General features: G+C 35.1%; 1 protein-coding gene across 1 annotated transcript; it reads left to right on the top strand.

The window, feature by feature from the left end:
* The first annotated feature begins 6,357 nt into the window (after positions 1-6,357).
* Positions 6,358-12,171, top strand: LOC147398497 (uncharacterized). The gene is made up of 13 exons (XM_086447720.1): positions 6,358-6,663; positions 7,204-7,345; positions 7,518-7,654; positions 7,835-8,036; positions 8,137-8,375; positions 8,489-8,600; positions 8,692-8,842; positions 9,062-9,207; positions 9,447-9,616; positions 9,805-10,161; positions 10,242-10,297; positions 10,481-10,683; positions 10,766-12,171. The coding sequence occupies exons 1-13, from the start codon at positions 6,448-6,450 to the stop codon at positions 12,034-12,036; spliced, it is 3,402 nt and encodes a 1,133-aa protein (XP_086303846.1). The 5' UTR covers positions 6,358-6,447; the 3' UTR covers positions 12,037-12,171.
* The last annotated feature ends 4,715 nt before the right edge of the window (positions 12,172-16,886 follow it).

Below are 16,886 nucleotides of genomic sequence, written 5' to 3'. Positions count from 1 at the left end.
ACGTTCCCACGACCATGTAAGATATGATTTGATGGATAAATGATTTGATAGATAGATGTAACTAGATGATACTACCATACATTTATTTGTATTTTTGATATATATATTCAAATATAACTATTTTTATTTTTACTAGAAAAGAGTCGTAAAAAACCTAAAAAGAATGATTCATTGTTATATTTTTAAAAGTTACGTGTCAATCTAAGATAACACTTGATGTATTATCCTCTTTGGTAATATGAAATACCTTAAAGAGTAGGATAGCTTGTAAGATTCAAGAATTTCTCTTCTTCTTTCCTGGGAACAATTGTGTGTGTAAAGGTGATTTTTGTATAGAGTAGAGATAATCCAGGTTCATATGTATACCTTCTTCATAGGCTTAGATGTAGGGAGTTCACTCCTAGACTAGTTAGTGATCACTAAGAATCTATAGTCATCAAACGAATGACTAACTTAATTGGTTCAAGTGTTTGAACCTTAGTCAACGACTAATTCTGAGCTAGATAAATGGTCACCTAAACGTGGTAATCGCAATCGACCACAAAATCAAAGGCTAATGATGAGATTCCATATCAAAGGAAGTTTGAAATCTTCGATTGATCATGCTGAGGCTGTCGTATCAGCGTGTTTCTCAACACTCTTATCGATTACACCACCGTGTTGTATTATATATCTTTTATTTGTATGTTAATAAATAGATGTTTATAATTTGAAAGCATGTTACAATTAATAACAATATATTTGATAGAACTAATAGATTGACAATTATCTAAATTGATTTACGATTTCTTTAATCCTTATTTGAATGCTATGTTATATCAAAACCTGCATGATTTAAACTTCAGTATGTTTATTTGTCGCATACTATAATTAGTTGTTAGAATGATAGATATCCTGCTGAGTAGTCCCATTACTCACCCTACCATTCACATTTTCAGATCATTTGACTTTAGAGGAGTCAATCTTTAAAAAAAAAAGATATAAAAGGGGGCACAAAAGTTAGAGTATGCAGATGAGCAATTGCCTTTACCAGTTTAAATAGTTTTAGAGTTTAGTAGTTGTTTCATTTTTATGTTTCAATTTGAGAAACTTATGTCAGGGTACCGTGTGCCATTTTATTTCAATATTTCTTATTAGTTATTTTTATATGTCAATTTTAGAGTCATCAGTTTATAATATTACCAGATTGAGGATTGTGGATTATTAATTGATTGTTAGCTTCTGTGAACTCTTATGTACTATTTTTAGTAATTATTCTGTTGTGTTACAACTGTTAAATAGAAATTGTATTATTATTATTATATGTTATCATAGGATGGAACGATTAATCACACCTTGAGATTCTAACACTTATTCATGGGGATTCGTGTTAGAAATTTGGGGCGTGATAAAAATCATTCTTGATTAATTGTCATCCAAAAATTAAGGATTTTTTTTTTGTTGAGAAAAACCCTAATTTTTTACATACATTTTCAAAATATTCGAAAAACCCCTTAAAAATGATTTTTTTCTTCCTTTTTAAATCCTTTCAAATGGAATAAAGTTTCCGAAACTCGATTAATATGTCAAAAATCTAATTTTTTAGATGAATTTGAACAGTTAGAGTATTAAATCGTGAGAAATGCTGGGAAATGAGGTCCAAAGATTGTTAAGAAAAGAAAATTTTACTGAATGGACTATTAAGATACTACCCAAAACTTGGGGACCATTTAGAAAGAAGACCCTCCATCAGGGTTGTTTAAGTAATTTTTCAAAAAATGAGATTTATTAGATTGACAATTATTAAGTCAAGAGCTTGAAGATAACTCCTCAAAAGATAAAAAAGAAAAAATGAAGGGGTTTTTTTATCACTTGTTGAACATAAAGGCATTTAGAATATGAATAGTGTTCAGATTATTTATCCCATTCCTATAGATAGGAACAATGTCTCCGTGGTACATTCTACTTTAAGATTAAAACATATAGAGAGAAATGGATTGGTTACAAGCCGATGTGTTCTAATCTCTAATTAAAATATGTCACGTAGACACTATTTATATTCTATAAGAATGGGACACCCTACCGGATCATGGAGGGGTATGTCTAAATCACATGGACGGTGCTAAAATTATGCCATTAAGCTTTATTTTGTTTCTGAGCATGAATTTTTATTATCTCTCTTGCTATTAATGGGATTGTAAAGAGATGAGTGAGAAAAAGGTAAGAGGAATTTTCTTGTGAGTGGGTTTGACATCAAATCTCTTAATGTTGCAAATGGGAAGTGGTCTTAATCACCTATATCAAGCATTAGCATTATTCTAAATCTAGGGGAGAAACTAAAATGGGAGAATTGTGAATTAGGGTTTTATTGCTAAATAACCCCTAATTTTTGGGCAATATCTCAATAGTTCAATTAATACAAATATTTCTTTCTAAATGTTCCTTGTTGGGATAATGATCCAAAATCACTCTTCTTAAATGCATTTTGGTCTCATAGTTATTTGGGGGGCATTTTGATCTTTTTGTAATTTTTTTGGATGAAACTTTTTATGGGTTTGATTTCAAAAGTGTATTAGTCGATAAAATTTTCTTAAAGAGGGTTTTCTTGGTTGAAATTTTTTCTTTGTCTCAAATACATAACCATTGTTGGAATTCTTTGAGAGGGTTTTGATATACAAGTTTGTGAGAACAAAGTTAGAGCAAGAAGGTAGATGGGTTTGATGGCATGTGTTGGTATGGGAGGTTCTTGTTGATTTTCTCTCGATTGTAAGGTATTCTCTATAATAAATTCAACCTTGTAATTTTCTCAAAAATTGATAGTGATAATTTCTTTGTCGGATTGCCTGTGGATGTAGTCCTTATTGGATAAATCACGTAACTCTTTGTGTTGTAGTTGTTTTTCCTAATTTTCTCTTACCTCCATTAATTTCTCTCAAACATATTTTGTTTGCTATTGTTCTTGGGACATCTTTTATAATATTGTTGTGGGAGTTCTTTACTACAGTCCCTCACTACATCTAGAATGATATACTCATAATTTCAAAGATTTAGATATAATTTTCAACCTATTGAATGATTTAGGACAACGAATGATGAACGGATAGCGACATTCTCATAATTTTGACTAAATCTTCAAAATTTTGATATTGTCGTTATCCCTTCGTCATTGGTTGTCACAAATAGTTAAAATAAGTTGAAAATTACATCTAAATCTTTGAAATTAGAATAATACTGAAGTGACCACAAGATTGGACCTCACATCGCACACCTTGACGTGAAAGTGTATGGAAACCATATATTCTTTCCTTGAGATACAAATGAAAAAGCTTCTATGGTTCCTATCCACTTTCACGTCAAGATGTGTTATATGAGATCCAATCTAGAGGTTACTCTAGTACGACTCTTGAAATTATGAATATATCGTTCTCCATTAATGATTGTGTCAAAAATCGTTAGAATGAATCGTAATTGTCATTTAAAAACTTAGGTATGTTAAAAGATAATTGAAAAGAGTGTTTTCGATACTTTAAAATTTATTTATAAGCGGAATGAGCTTAGGGACTGTTTAGAAAGAAATATTTTACTAACTCGACTATCTAAATATCAATAAAGTTAGGGATTATTTAGTAATAAATTCCTAAATCGGGGTCTTTTGAGTAATTTTCCCAAGAAAATAGAAAGGAAAAATGTATAGAAAATATAAAATAAAAACACAAACGAAAGGAATGGTAAGTCCATCCTTAGTCTCGGTCTCCTTACAAATTTACTCCCACCAAAACCAAAGATCTTTGAATAAGAATGTAAAATTTCTAAAAGACCTTTTTGACCAATTGGAAATGATCATGATGTTTTTTTTTTTTTTTAATGTATCTTTTACCACAATCTATATGGGATCTCAAACCTATGGTTAGCATAGTTTCTTTCTAGGAATCCTATAAATAGTAATGTTATGGGACAATTTCATATTAGGGCATATTTTTACTGTAAGTTTTGAGAAATTTAGGAAAATGGGTGTACAAGTGTTCTATGACCTGGGTTTCTGAGATTAAAATTTGAGTATTTCTTCTTTCCTCTCAAAGTGAAGAAGACCTGATGCACCCGTGGACGTAGGCATCATTGTTGAATCACGTAAATCTTAGTATTCTTTTGATTTGTTCTTTAGTTTCTTTGCTATTTTATTCATAATCGTGTTAAATAGCTATCTCCAAAATCCCAATATAATGACTTCTTGAAGAGTGTGAATCTTTTCATCGAATAAACGACTTGTCCTCTTCTTCTATATAAATAGGAATAAAACAAATGTAGGAAAACACTATTGCACGTAGAATAATGATATAAAATGAGGTCGTACTTTGCAGTCAAGTTATATTTACAATAAATAATTATCACTAGAAGCTGCGAACTTGTTAAGTTGGTTCAAATTTGTTGATATCACAATTTGGGTTCAAAATCCACTTTCACGTACTAAATACTAATCACTAACTCGATCGAGTGTAAGTTATTATTCACCTATTCAACCCCCTTTTCAATCCATCATCTTCAACTTATTGAAGAAACCAATGGTTTTTCTATCAATAAATCCGTCATATTTCTCCAAAAATCCTACCTTAAAGGAAGAAGATGATTGAACCCCCTATGATTAAAAACGAGGATAAAAAAATTAATGAGTTCAAGATGATTGGTTTTGAGAGAAAATCAAGGGATTTTCGACAAGAGATTGAAGATGAAAGCATTTAGATCATTTATGATTGTCTCAGAGAAGAAAACCTAGGTAAAATGGGGCATATCATCGATTTGAAAACACGGAATGTCTAGGCAGGGGCGGATTTACAGTAGGGGCGATGGGGGCACTTGCCCCTTAAGAATTTTAAAAGTCTATAGATTAATGAGCTATTGCAACAGATAGCAGATAAAAAAATCCACCATTATATACCCCCCAAAAAAAAATAAAAAATTACACTCTTATTTACCCCCACTAAATATTATTGCCACCACAAAAAAATCCGCCCATATCTAGGGGAATTTCTAATCACCCTAAAAAATTATCTCCCAGCTTTTGATCCATTTTGAACGGCTATAAATTTCTTGGGATTTGCACAATTTTGAGATTTGAGTCCAACCTCGAATATGACAAGCTGATCACAAAGATTGCCTAGTGCACTTCAAAGCGGGGTAGAGGACACGGATTATGATGAGTTTCATGTGCATTAAAAAACTTTCACTGGACCACACGTTTGGTCCCCCAAATGCATTAAGTCCAATGGTGCCAGCGTATTAGCTCCACAATCTTTGCCTTGTAAAGCCAACTCTCTCATCCTTGTTTACTGTTTCCCAACAGATCTCACTCCTGACCTGTGTTGAACTACAATGGATAAGATGAAGAATGATTTCATGGTCCAAGAACCATTGAACTAAAATAGTATGGTCATCACCATAGTCCATAGACCAAATCAGAGAGAAACCATCCCAAACGTAGGTGTTCGATCAGACGGTTATGTTAATCTGATCAAAATGTTATTTTAGGCAATCGATCAAAGAGATACTCATCAATTGTTTAGCCCAAATCAATTAGATTTGAAGTAGAGGCCCTAGGAATGTTTTAAGTTGGTCAGTTAGTGTGGGTGTGTGGCCCACCACTCCAATGGTGGGTGCAACTACCATTATTATGAGATAGGTGGTATCAAAGACTATTTATTCAACATTCACCTTTAAACCCTAACATGCATTTAATAGTGCACATTGCAGCCAATGAGATACAGTTAGGAGTGTCAATGGGTACCCATTTAATTGGATCCAAACCAAAACTGATGGACCATTAGAGTCGGGTCTCTTGGAGTTGAACCGATAGAAATCGAGAACCAAAATCATTTAAAGAGAATTTTTTTGATGGCACAATTCCATTTATCGAAACTGGAACCGAGAAAAATTAACGGTTCTAGTTCTGATTCCTATGGGAACCAAACCGAACCGACCCATTGACACCCTCTAGATGCAGTGCTTCTCTAATAAAGAAATTGGGCCTCTCTACCCTAAAGCCCAAGCCCATTAAATTATAAGCTCCACCTAGCAATATTAACCTGATCAATCAATCTGAGCCATCCGATTAATTTACATTTTCAGGTTTGACCTTGGCTTGGGACATTAAGTCAAACAGATTTGATTGGACAGTCAGCATATCAATTGTAATGAGGATAGGTACCCTACAGATGTACAAAATAATAACTTTGTTGCATGCAATTGAGTCAGTTGAGGAAGGGCAGTTAATGAGGAATGTGAAGTTATTTAAATAAGCAGTAATGTGGGCTGACAACATAGTTGAGGTAGTTGCCTTTAGAGCTCTTTTTTATTTTCTTCCAACACATTAAACCATAAATAACTTCTTCAACAACCACCATGGAACATTGCCTCTCCTCTACTTGTTTTCAAACTTGTTGGATGTGAAGCTGTGAGAGAGAATAGTTTCTTGAGATGGGTTTGATCAATAAGCTTCTTCAATTGTGTGTCTATGTCTTTGTAGTGGTGCTTCTTCTGTTTAAACCAGTTCAATCAACGGTTGTTATTCGTTTTGATCGAACTCCCCCGGCTCGATCGAGGTTCTCTACAGATGTTTTTAGATACTCAATTGTAAGCCCAGATGGGTCCAATCCATGTAGAAAGAATCATAGTTGTTCTATCTACTGTGAGGTAATAGTTCCTTGATTTTTATTTCTTTTGTTTGTGTTCTCTATGTTTTTAGCAAATGTGGGTGATTTTTTTTTTTTTTTTTTTGGCTCTTTAAGGTTTGATATATATATAACCAATTTTTAGTGAGGTTCACTGATTTTCATCTTATGAAGTTAAATCAAACATCATCATCGAATCCGCATCCCAAGAATTTGGATTCCAAAGAACAAATCTGGCTTCTTCCATCAATTTTTTGTTTGTAGAAGTGTTATTTTGTGTGCAGAATCTACAATTATTGTTTGTAGAAAACAGCTTTCAGAAATTGAATTCTGTCAAAATGACCAAAATACCCTTATGTACAAGATGATCTAATAGGTACAAACTCCCTAACACTTAGTGAATTTCTATCTACTATGGTGAAAATGAGCAGAAATTTCTATTTTATTTATTCTTGATAGGCAAGCGAGTTAGCGGTTGGTTGGAATTTCTTCTCGAATATTCAAACTATTGGTACTATTTTATATGGATCCAAAATAAAATCTAACTTATCAATTTGACCAGATTGATGGACACACTATGACACAATGTCCTGTTGGTTCTGTAAGATTGAAAAACTTAACGGTAAATCGTGATCACTATTTTCTTCTCAATGTCACAACCTCGAATGGAGAGAGAAACTCGTCATCTTATAATTGGTACATCGGTAAGCCTCCTCTAATTTTATTTCCTTTGATTATACAAATCCTTTCAACTTGAATTTCACATTATAATTAAAGAAAGTCCGGAACATCGTACCCTTACCAACCCAAGCTCTATGTCGAAATAAAACTTATGAAATGCTTGTAATTCTCTTATGTTTGATGTTTATCTTATAGATACAATACCACCCACGGCATCCATTATTAGCGAAAAGAGCTACACAAATGCTGAAAGAACAACTATTGATATTACATTCAGTGAAGCTTGCACCGGACGAGGTGGCTTCAAGTGTGTAAACGCATCGTTTTGTGATGTAAGTTGGGTTTTACTTTCTCTTCTCTTGTTTTTCTTCCTCTTTAGCAATTTACATGACACATACTTAGTGTTAAACAGGCAAAAATGTTTCATTTTTTTATTGATTTATGTCTAGCTTCTAGTTTCGTTCAAGTATATATATATCATGCTTTGATTGAGACATGGTTTTGTTTTGTAGGTCATGGTTAATGGTCCAGCTCAAGTAGATGCCACTACACTACATACAATCGAACCTGATATCAAATATAGCCTCATCGTTGATTTCTCCTTAACAAGTATTTATGGACGTGTGGTAATAAAAATGGCCAATAATTTCTGTACAGATCAGGCAGGGAATCAATTTACAAGAACAAATGGTTCAATTGTTATTGTTCACTTCGGTACGATGTTTTTTGTTACAACTTTCATAAAAAATCAATTTTAAATCATGATTTTGCAACTCTTGAGCTTTATTTTGTTCATATTTCTCCATGGTCCTAGACAGAAGACCAGTAAATGTGGATTTATGGACATCTGTTCCATCCTACGAGTTAGAAATTGAAAAGGTTCCAAGAACTGTACTTGCAACTAATAAAATTGAGGACTTGGAAATTTTCTTGGACTTCAGCAATCCTATAGTGAACTCAACCAAACAAATACTAAGTGTATTACATGCAAGTGTGGGTAACTTAATACCTATCGACCGTAAGAATCATGGGAATCGCCGATTTGTCTTCAGAGTAAGTAATTAGCTTTGTATCTATTTTTTATTTTTACGAAATCTAAGTTGAAAAATTGCAGCGGTTACAACCGTAATTTTTTTTTTTTTTTTCATATTGTTTATCTTTTGCAGCTCAACAATGTTTCCAGAACAGAGATCATCACAGTTAAATTTCAATCTGTTTCTATAATTGGGTTATCGGGCATTCCTGTCTCTTCTGTTACACCAATTGCGTTCCTATATGGTACGTTCCTCCAACGTTTGATTTCAAAATTGGTTTCTAGAATTCCTCTCGAAGAAAGTTGAGGGAACTGATGGATGACTTCATTTCTTAGATTCTACGAAGCCCGTTGTGAGGTTAACTACTACGACCAAATCCCCAAGAGTCACAAAGGAGTCCTACTTCAATGTGATGGTTGAGTTTACAAAGCCAGTTTTTGGCTTTCAGTCCTCTAGAATAGAGGTTGGAGGGGGGAGAATTACAAGGCAGGTGCATATGGTGACACTTAAAACTTATAGTTCTATACTTCTATAGTATAAAAATGGAATAATAAATTTAAGACATAAATAGACATTTACAATTATAAAATATATCGTAACAAAATTTACTTGAGAAAAAGGTAGTTTTTTATATCTGATTGTTGTGTTTGCTTTACATGAACAATCATTGGGTTTGTCTCTCTCTCTTTTTTGAACTTCTTGTAGGTTTAAAGAGCTTTCGAAAGCTCTATACATGTTCACGGTCTTGGGAGCATCTCAGAATGTGGTCTCAGTTTTTGTTCCTGAAGGCAAAGTAAATGATGTTGCTGGAAATCTAAATTTGGCTTCTAACCAACTTGAAGTGAGACAATGTACAGAGAACTCTTTCACCCATTTTTCAGATTTTTGTTTTCTTCGTTACCCATGTTTTAGAGGTTTTTCGTTGATCTTTTATATCCTGATTTTACTTTTAACTCATTTAAGATTGAAAATGAAATGAGCTTTTAATTTCTATAACAAGATCGAGAAGAAAAAAAGGATAGTTGTCCTGAAAAATATAAGGATTATGTGTGTCTATATGCATAGTTTTGATTCCTAAGCTTCCGTATAGATTCGGTCCCTGCAATATCCATTGCAATGCACTCGTTTGTGACTGCGGGGCTATTAGTAACATCACTAGCGGCTGCTGTTATCTCACTTTCCTCTACGAATCTCGAAGCAATTGGTGCTTTAACAAGTGGGACAACCAATATCATCTCAGACCCATCAATGAATCTTCTAGTAAGTATGATGGTTAGATTCGAAGGACCAAATATGCAAATATAAATCTACGTAGTTATGTTAGTATTCTCTCCAATGTTCTATTAGATTTACTCTAATGTCTTCGGTGTTATAGATGTTTAGCCTTACAATATTACACTTGATGTTGGTATTTCAAATTAGTAACTTAGAAGTTTTATATCAAACAGGGAATGGTGGGACACCTACAAGTATTTGTCTTATCAGATTGGATCGCAGTAAGCCTACCGATAGAATATTCTGAGACAACAAAAGGCCTACGATGGCTTATTCCTCGTGAAAAGCTTCCATGGAAGAAGGAAAACATTTCTAACTGGGTCAACTCTGATTCTATGTATGGAGGCCATCAGGATAAGCTGTCAATGAGACTCGGAAACTTCTCCACAGCACTCTATAATGGCAAAAGAGCTTATACTTCAATTGTGTTAAATTCAACCAAATTTCCGTCTTATGTTCATGATTTTTCTTCACCGACGAATCTATATGGTCTACCTTTTGATTCGTACGAATATTTCATTTATTTCTTGGTGGGTACACTATCAACAATTGGGTTTCTATTTGATTCTGTTATAAGGGATTTAATTATAGTTGATTAATTTTCTTGCAGAGGGGAGAGCCATTGTCAGCATTCAATGTCATCAAAAGGATGGAAAACTACACAGGGTACCTCTGTTTTATCCAAAAAAAAAATTCATTATCGAATGTAATCACAAAAAGAATCTCAAATAAACAAGCCAATTTTGCCTTCAACTCACAATACAACAATGGATAGGACATGTCTAAATCTCTTTGTAAATCATCCTTAAATGAATGTCTAAATGATATTGATTTCATACCCTTCAACAGATGGCAGGACTTCGAGATGAACTTCTTCTGGCTTGGAATTGGTGGTGGTAGTTTACTTGTTATCCATTTTCTAATTCTACTTTTCCTAAGATGGAGAACCGGAACATCGGTTCATATGGCGCTCTCAGTTCCAAGGTTCGAGCTCTTTCTTCTAATTCTCATGCTCCCTTGTATCTCTCAATCTTCGGCATTTGTCATTAGAGGTAAGAAATCAAACTAGTTTCTTCTGATTTCTGTCAATTATGCATTTTTGAACATTTTGAAATACTACAATATACTACATAGGTGGTACAACTGGGGGAATCATCATGGGAGCTCTTCTGTTAGCCATCCCTGCGGCTCTTATCATATCGATTTTCGTGTTCCTTATAATTGCAATCTTCTCGGGTGATTTTGTTCGATACAAAGAAATTAAGCACACAAGTACAAGTGAACCTTGGCTTAGTAAGCTTCTCATTTTCTTAGCCGGGAAGCCTACAACAGGAAAATGGTTTTATTTCGAAGGCTTGCCTTCGTCGTTCCTTCCAAGGTTTGGGTTTCTTTTTGAGGATAGGAAAGGCCCTCCTGTATTTGTGTTAGTTGATCAAAATGACCCAAACAGCATCAAATGGATCGACAGCAGACAAAGTGGGGTTGGAAGAATGAGGGCCGTGAACTTCGATGACACTAACAGCAACGAAGAAACTAATATCCCCGTGTCTAAGAAGTTCTTGGGATGTGCTAGATCTGCCTATCTCATTCTAGATCTTCTACGAAGAGTCGGGTTGGGGATCATATGTGGCGCCTACTCATCAAGAAGACTTAGCCAAAGCATCGTAGCCTTGGCACTCACGGTACTTCAGTTCCTTTATCTATTTACTCTCAAACCATATATCGGGAGAGGGGTCAATGTGGTGGAGAGTGTATCTCTCCTATGTGAAGCGGCCATCTTTGGTCTATCTATCTATATAGATTGCTCAACTCCGTTTAAAGAGATGAAAATTATGGGCTTTGTAATGCTCACTTTCCTACTCATTACATTTGCTTCTCAGCTTGTGAACGAGTGGCACGCTCTAATAAGATGCCTTTTAAGACTCTCGCAGTCAAGAAATCCTTCTTTCAAGATCGGTTTGAAATGTGTCGTTAAGGGTCTCGTCTTGCCTTTCCTCCAAAGGAAGCATTGGACGAGTCTTGTAACCGGATCATCCCAACCCAAGACAGGCCTAGTAGTTCCGGTCATCAGTCCAAGTCAAGAGACAGAAATGGAAAGAAGAGATAACGGAGCATCGTTAAGTGCCATGACCGCAACAATAGTTCCTATTCGCAGCCCCAGCTCACCTGGCCTTCCCAATTTTCAAACAACGGGATCCGTAACTGCACAGATATCGAGTAGGCAAAGAGAAGGTGAAGCAACACAACTAAAAGGGATTAAATTGGAGTCAAAGAGTGATCTAAGGAAGCTGAGGAAGTTGGCAAGGGCTAGTTTCTCGGGTACTTCAAAAATTGAGGAGGGTAGCAGTAGCTATGTTCAAGGGGAGAGATTTGGTTCCGATCGATCTTCGTCTAATGATTCTTAAGCCTACTCTTTGAAGAATGGCACTGATGTAAAAGTAATAATAATTAACCGAAGATGGAGTGTCCTTGCTTTTTGGTTTCTCCTTTGTATTTACAACCTTAAATTATCTTCAAAATTGTAACGATTCCATTTATAATCTTTTCTTAACGACCGAACAAAATCATTCTTCTTCATTTCAAATTGAAGTAAAGAAATTAGGTGTGTCTCAAGAACTATAAAAAATAAAAAAACATTGAATGTCTGGAATTTCAATAAAGTTTCGAATTCTTCAAAGATATAATTCCCTAATAGGATATTAGAGATGCTAAAAAAACAGAGAGCCCATGAACATAAAAGCGTCTAAAACATGTCACATAAAAATTGTATATTCGCAGTTCCCATTTTTAAATTTTTGTTGCATTATCAATTGGAGCAAAGATTGAGAGTTTTTTTTATCTCAACTCTTTTTCTCATTGAATTTTGATTTCTATATTACTGATTTATGTGGTCGAAGCACCACATTTCAAAAAGATTTGTATCTACAGCTAACGAATATGAATGGTATCGTTCATTCATTCGTTGATCTAGGGGTTTGTTCTGATGCAAGAAGTGTAACAAGCTGGAGATTCCATAGATGAATGGTTTTGGCAAGGAATTAAAGAACACGTGGCAGTCAAATATTGGAGGAGTATTCAAAATTCTGTTAGGAATGTTGTCAGCTGTCTGTTTTCAAGAAAACTTCTAACTCCACACCAACTTTTAATAATGACACATATGCATGCGGGCAACCCCCCCTCCCCTCCCCTCCCCTCCCCTCCCCTCCCCTTTGTGACTTGTAAGGAGACTCTCGAGGCAATTGCCCCCACAGAACTTTAAAATACCCCTATATTTTTAATTAATTACATGTCCTATTTGTCCCCACTTCCTCATCATTTGCCCCCGCCCCCTCACATCACCTCCCTCCAATTTTTTATTCCCCCAGCCAAATTTTTGAAGAAGACATCGCCTCTTGACTGGGCACCAACTGGACATCACCTAAATATCTTTTTCTTCAACTTTCAATAATAAAAAAAAATTCTAAATTTCTCCCCAAAACCATTTATCTTCAAGCTCTTCAACTATACCATTAACCTTTGTTTGCCCCCACTACAAGATAATCCTGGCTCCGCCGCTGTGCACACACACACACACACGCCTTCCAAATGAAATAATATTTCTTCTTCTATAAGAAGATATCAACAAAATCTTCATTCACAAAACGATTCCTTCTATGCAAAGCCACATACCATGTAAAACGCTAACAATCATTTGATCAACATCTCTATATTTCTCAACTTTGCTCTCCCAAAATCCTAAATACTTGTCTGACAATTCAGACCTTGGTGAGGTTTTGATGGAATTCGTGTTTTATTTCATGAGAATTAGAAGCTCATTTAGTGATTTGTAATGAAAACTCTAGCTTTATTCTCAAAGGTAGAGTCTTTGTTTTGTTTTTCTCCTCCCGAGAGAATGGCAATGGGATAGGTTTGCTTTAGAAGACCCGGTTCTTGTATAAATCCCATGGTATTAAAACTCGTTTTGACGTCTCGTCCATGAACGAGACCAATTCATCTTGGACAAGTTTTGTGATACGTTTGAGTCTTCTAGCTCAACAATGAGAAAAATGAACTATGGTTTTAAATCTCGTCCAATTCGTTTGACTTGTCTATTTGTCTCATTGGTGGACGATACCAAGACATATCAGACAAGTCGTCTTGGTCCCAAACGAGATTTAAAACCATTATAAATCCTTGAGTCCCAAGTTGAGATTGTATTCTCTCTCTCTCTCTCCTCCCTTTGCTCCTCTCTTTGTCTTCTTTTTCCCTGATATTTTATAGATGCAATCAAACGATGGCATTTGATTTTTTCACCCTACGCATTTTCGACTACATATTCTATGAATTTCAAATTCGATGGAAAATGACTTTCAAAGCAATCAATCACAATAAACAAAATTTTCAAATGAACTTGGGAAAAGTCAAAGCTTTTTTATAGCCACCTGCAGTTTAGACTCCTTGCCATAATGTTGGAAATGATCTTAGAAAGAGAAATGATAGTTGAAAAGAGGGAGGGGGGATTCTTCTAGATATTAAGGTTTATGGGCCTAACTCAGCCTCAAAACAATGTTGATAAGGTGAGGGTTACCTTCTCCTTATATACTGCACGGATTAGGCTCCCACAGGGGATGTGGGACTATCGTTCTAACACCCTCTCTCATGTGAGATACCACGTGCAAAGCCAGAGAAACACATCCACACATCTAGAAACAGACGGGCCCAACTTTGATATCATATTAAGATCCATGGACTTAACTCAACCTCAAAACCGGATTGCCTTGTCCTTATATACCACATGGATTTGGCTCCCATAGGCGATGTGGGACTATCGTTCTAACATAAGGGATGCCAACGGGTTGGTTTCTCTTAGATTCTTGAGGTTCCTTGACTCGAAAACCATCTTATTCTCACGACTTCAATTCTGATTTCATTCTAACATAAGCGGAACCATAACGAACAAAAACCATGGGTAGTGGTACCTTTCAGTTTCAAGTCGAACTATATCATAGTTTCTCTCATTACACCTCATTAATATTACAAGAAATAGCTAGTAAGATTATCGGTTCTCTTTTAAGATAGAATCGATTTTGATTCCTATTAATTCACTTCTTTTTAGACTAGACTCTAATTGGTTATTTTAAATATGGGAAGCGTTCGGAGGCCCTAAAAGGAGCCAAACATTGTGCCAAATATTTATCAAAATAAGGGTTGGAAGATTTGGAATGCCCTGATTTTTTGAAAGGATGATCTCTATGGTGAAGAGATCATTGTCGTCAAAAATCAGCTCATTCCGAAACTTTTAACCCTAGTTTACAAGTTGAAGAATCATGGACCGTCCGATTTTTGTAAATCATTTTTGATGGGGTTAGAAGTTTCAAAATGAGCTAATTTTTTGTGAGGATGGTCTCCTCACCATAGAGATCATCCTCACAAAAAATCAGCCCATTCCGAAACTTCTAATGCATACATTGAAAAAATGTTTGGCACAATGTTTGATTCTCTTTAGGGCCGAACACCACCCTTTATATATATATATGGGTAGCATTCAAGGGCAAACTTTTTGGCAAAACATTTTTCAAAACATAGGTTAGAGGTTTTGGAATGGGCTGATTTTTGGTGAGGATGATCTCTACGGCAAGGAGATCATCCACACCAAAAATCAGCCCATTCCAAAACTTCTAACCCATGTTTACAAGTTGAAAAATCGTGGATCGTCCATTTTTTGTAAACTGTTTTTGATGGGGTTAGAAGTTTTGGAATGTGCTGATTTTTGGTGATGATGATCTCCTCACCGTAGAGATCATCCTCACCAAAAATCAGCACATTCCAAAACCTCTAACTCATGTTTTGAAAAATGTTTTGCCAAAAAGTTGGCCATTGAACGCCCCCCATATATATATATATAATATATATAATATATATATAGGGTAGCGTTCAAGGGCAAACTTTTTAGCAAACTTTTTGGTAAAACATTTTTCAAAACATGGGTTAGAGGTTTTGGAATGGGCTGATTTTTGGTGAGGATAATCTCTACGGTGAGTAGATCATCCTCACCAAAAAATCCCATTCCAAACCTTCTAACCCATGTTTACCAGCTGAAAAATCGTGGACCGTCCATTTTGTAAACTGTTTTTGATGGGGTTAGAAGTTTTGGAATGGGCTGATTTTTGGTGATGATGATCTCCTCACCATAGAGATCATCCTCACCAAAAATCAGCCCATTCAAAACCTCTAACTCATGTTTTGAAGAATGTTTTGCCAAAAAGTTTGTTAAAAAGTTGGCCATTGACGCCCCCCATATATATATATTAATATATATATATATATATATATATATATATATATATATATATATAGGGTCAGGTTCAATGGACAACCATTTCAACACACATATAGACAACGTGTTTTGTCTTATATGGGCAAAAATGTTTGGAATGGACTGATTTTTTGTGAGTATGATCTCTGTGATGAGGAGATCATCCTTGCCAAAAATCAGCTCATAATGAAACTTCTAGACCGTCCAATTTTTGTTGAAAAATTATAGACCGTCCAATTTTTGTAAATCAATTTTGATGGGGTTACAAGTTTTGGAATGGGATGTTTTGCCAGGATGATCCCCTCATCACAGAGATCATCCTCACAAAAAATCAGTCCATTCCAAACATTTTTGCCCATATAAGACAAAACACGTTGTCTATATGTGTGTTGAAATGGTTGTCCTTTAAACCTGACCCATATATATATATATATATATATATATGGGTCCCTTTCAGCAACAAACATTTTGACAAACATTTTGGCAAAACATTTTTCAAAACATGGGTTAGAGGTTTTGGAATGGGCTGATTTTTGGTGAGGATGATCTCTACGGTGAGGAGATCATCCTCATAAAAAATCAGCCCATTCCAAAACTTCTAGCCCCATGTTAACAGGTTGAAAAATCGTGGACCGTCCATTTTTTGTAAACCATTTTTGATGGGTTAGAAGTTTTGGAATGGGCTGATTTTTGGTGATGATGATCTATTCCCTGTAGAGATCATCCTCACCAAAAATCAGCCCATTCCAAAACCTGTAACCCATATTTTCAAAAATGTTTTGCCAAAATGTTTGTCAAAATGTTTGTTGCTGAACATTTCCCTATATATATATATATATATATATATAGGGTGGCGTTCAAGGGCCAACTTTTTAGCAAACTTTTTGGCAAAACATTTTTCAAAACATGGGTTAGAGGTTTTGGAATGGGCTGATTTTTGGTGAGGATGATCTCTACGGT

Source organism: Akebia trifoliata, chromosome 7 (assembly GCF_017979445.1).
Source record: "Akebia trifoliata isolate Shusen 1 chromosome 7, ASM1797944v1, whole genome shotgun sequence".
In the NCBI taxonomy this organism is placed as follows: Eukaryota; Viridiplantae; Streptophyta; class Magnoliopsida; order Ranunculales; family Lardizabalaceae; genus Akebia; species Akebia trifoliata.
This window is presented reverse-complemented; position numbering and strand designations above follow the sequence as displayed.

Bases quoted from the DNA above. Each gene is read 5' to 3' on its own strand.
- LOC147398497 (XM_086447720.1), top strand. From the start codon at position 6,448: ATGGGTTTGATCAATAAGCTTCTTCAATTGTGTGTCTATGTCTTTGTA. The intron at 8,601-8,691 runs GTACGTTCCTCC...TTCATTTCTTAG, and splicing joins ACCAATTGCGTTCCTATATG to ATTCTACGAAGCCCGTTGTG. The intron at 8,843-9,061 runs GCAGGTGCATAT...AACTTCTTGTAG, and splicing joins GGAGGGGGGAGAATTACAAG to GTTTAAAGAGCTTTCGAAAG.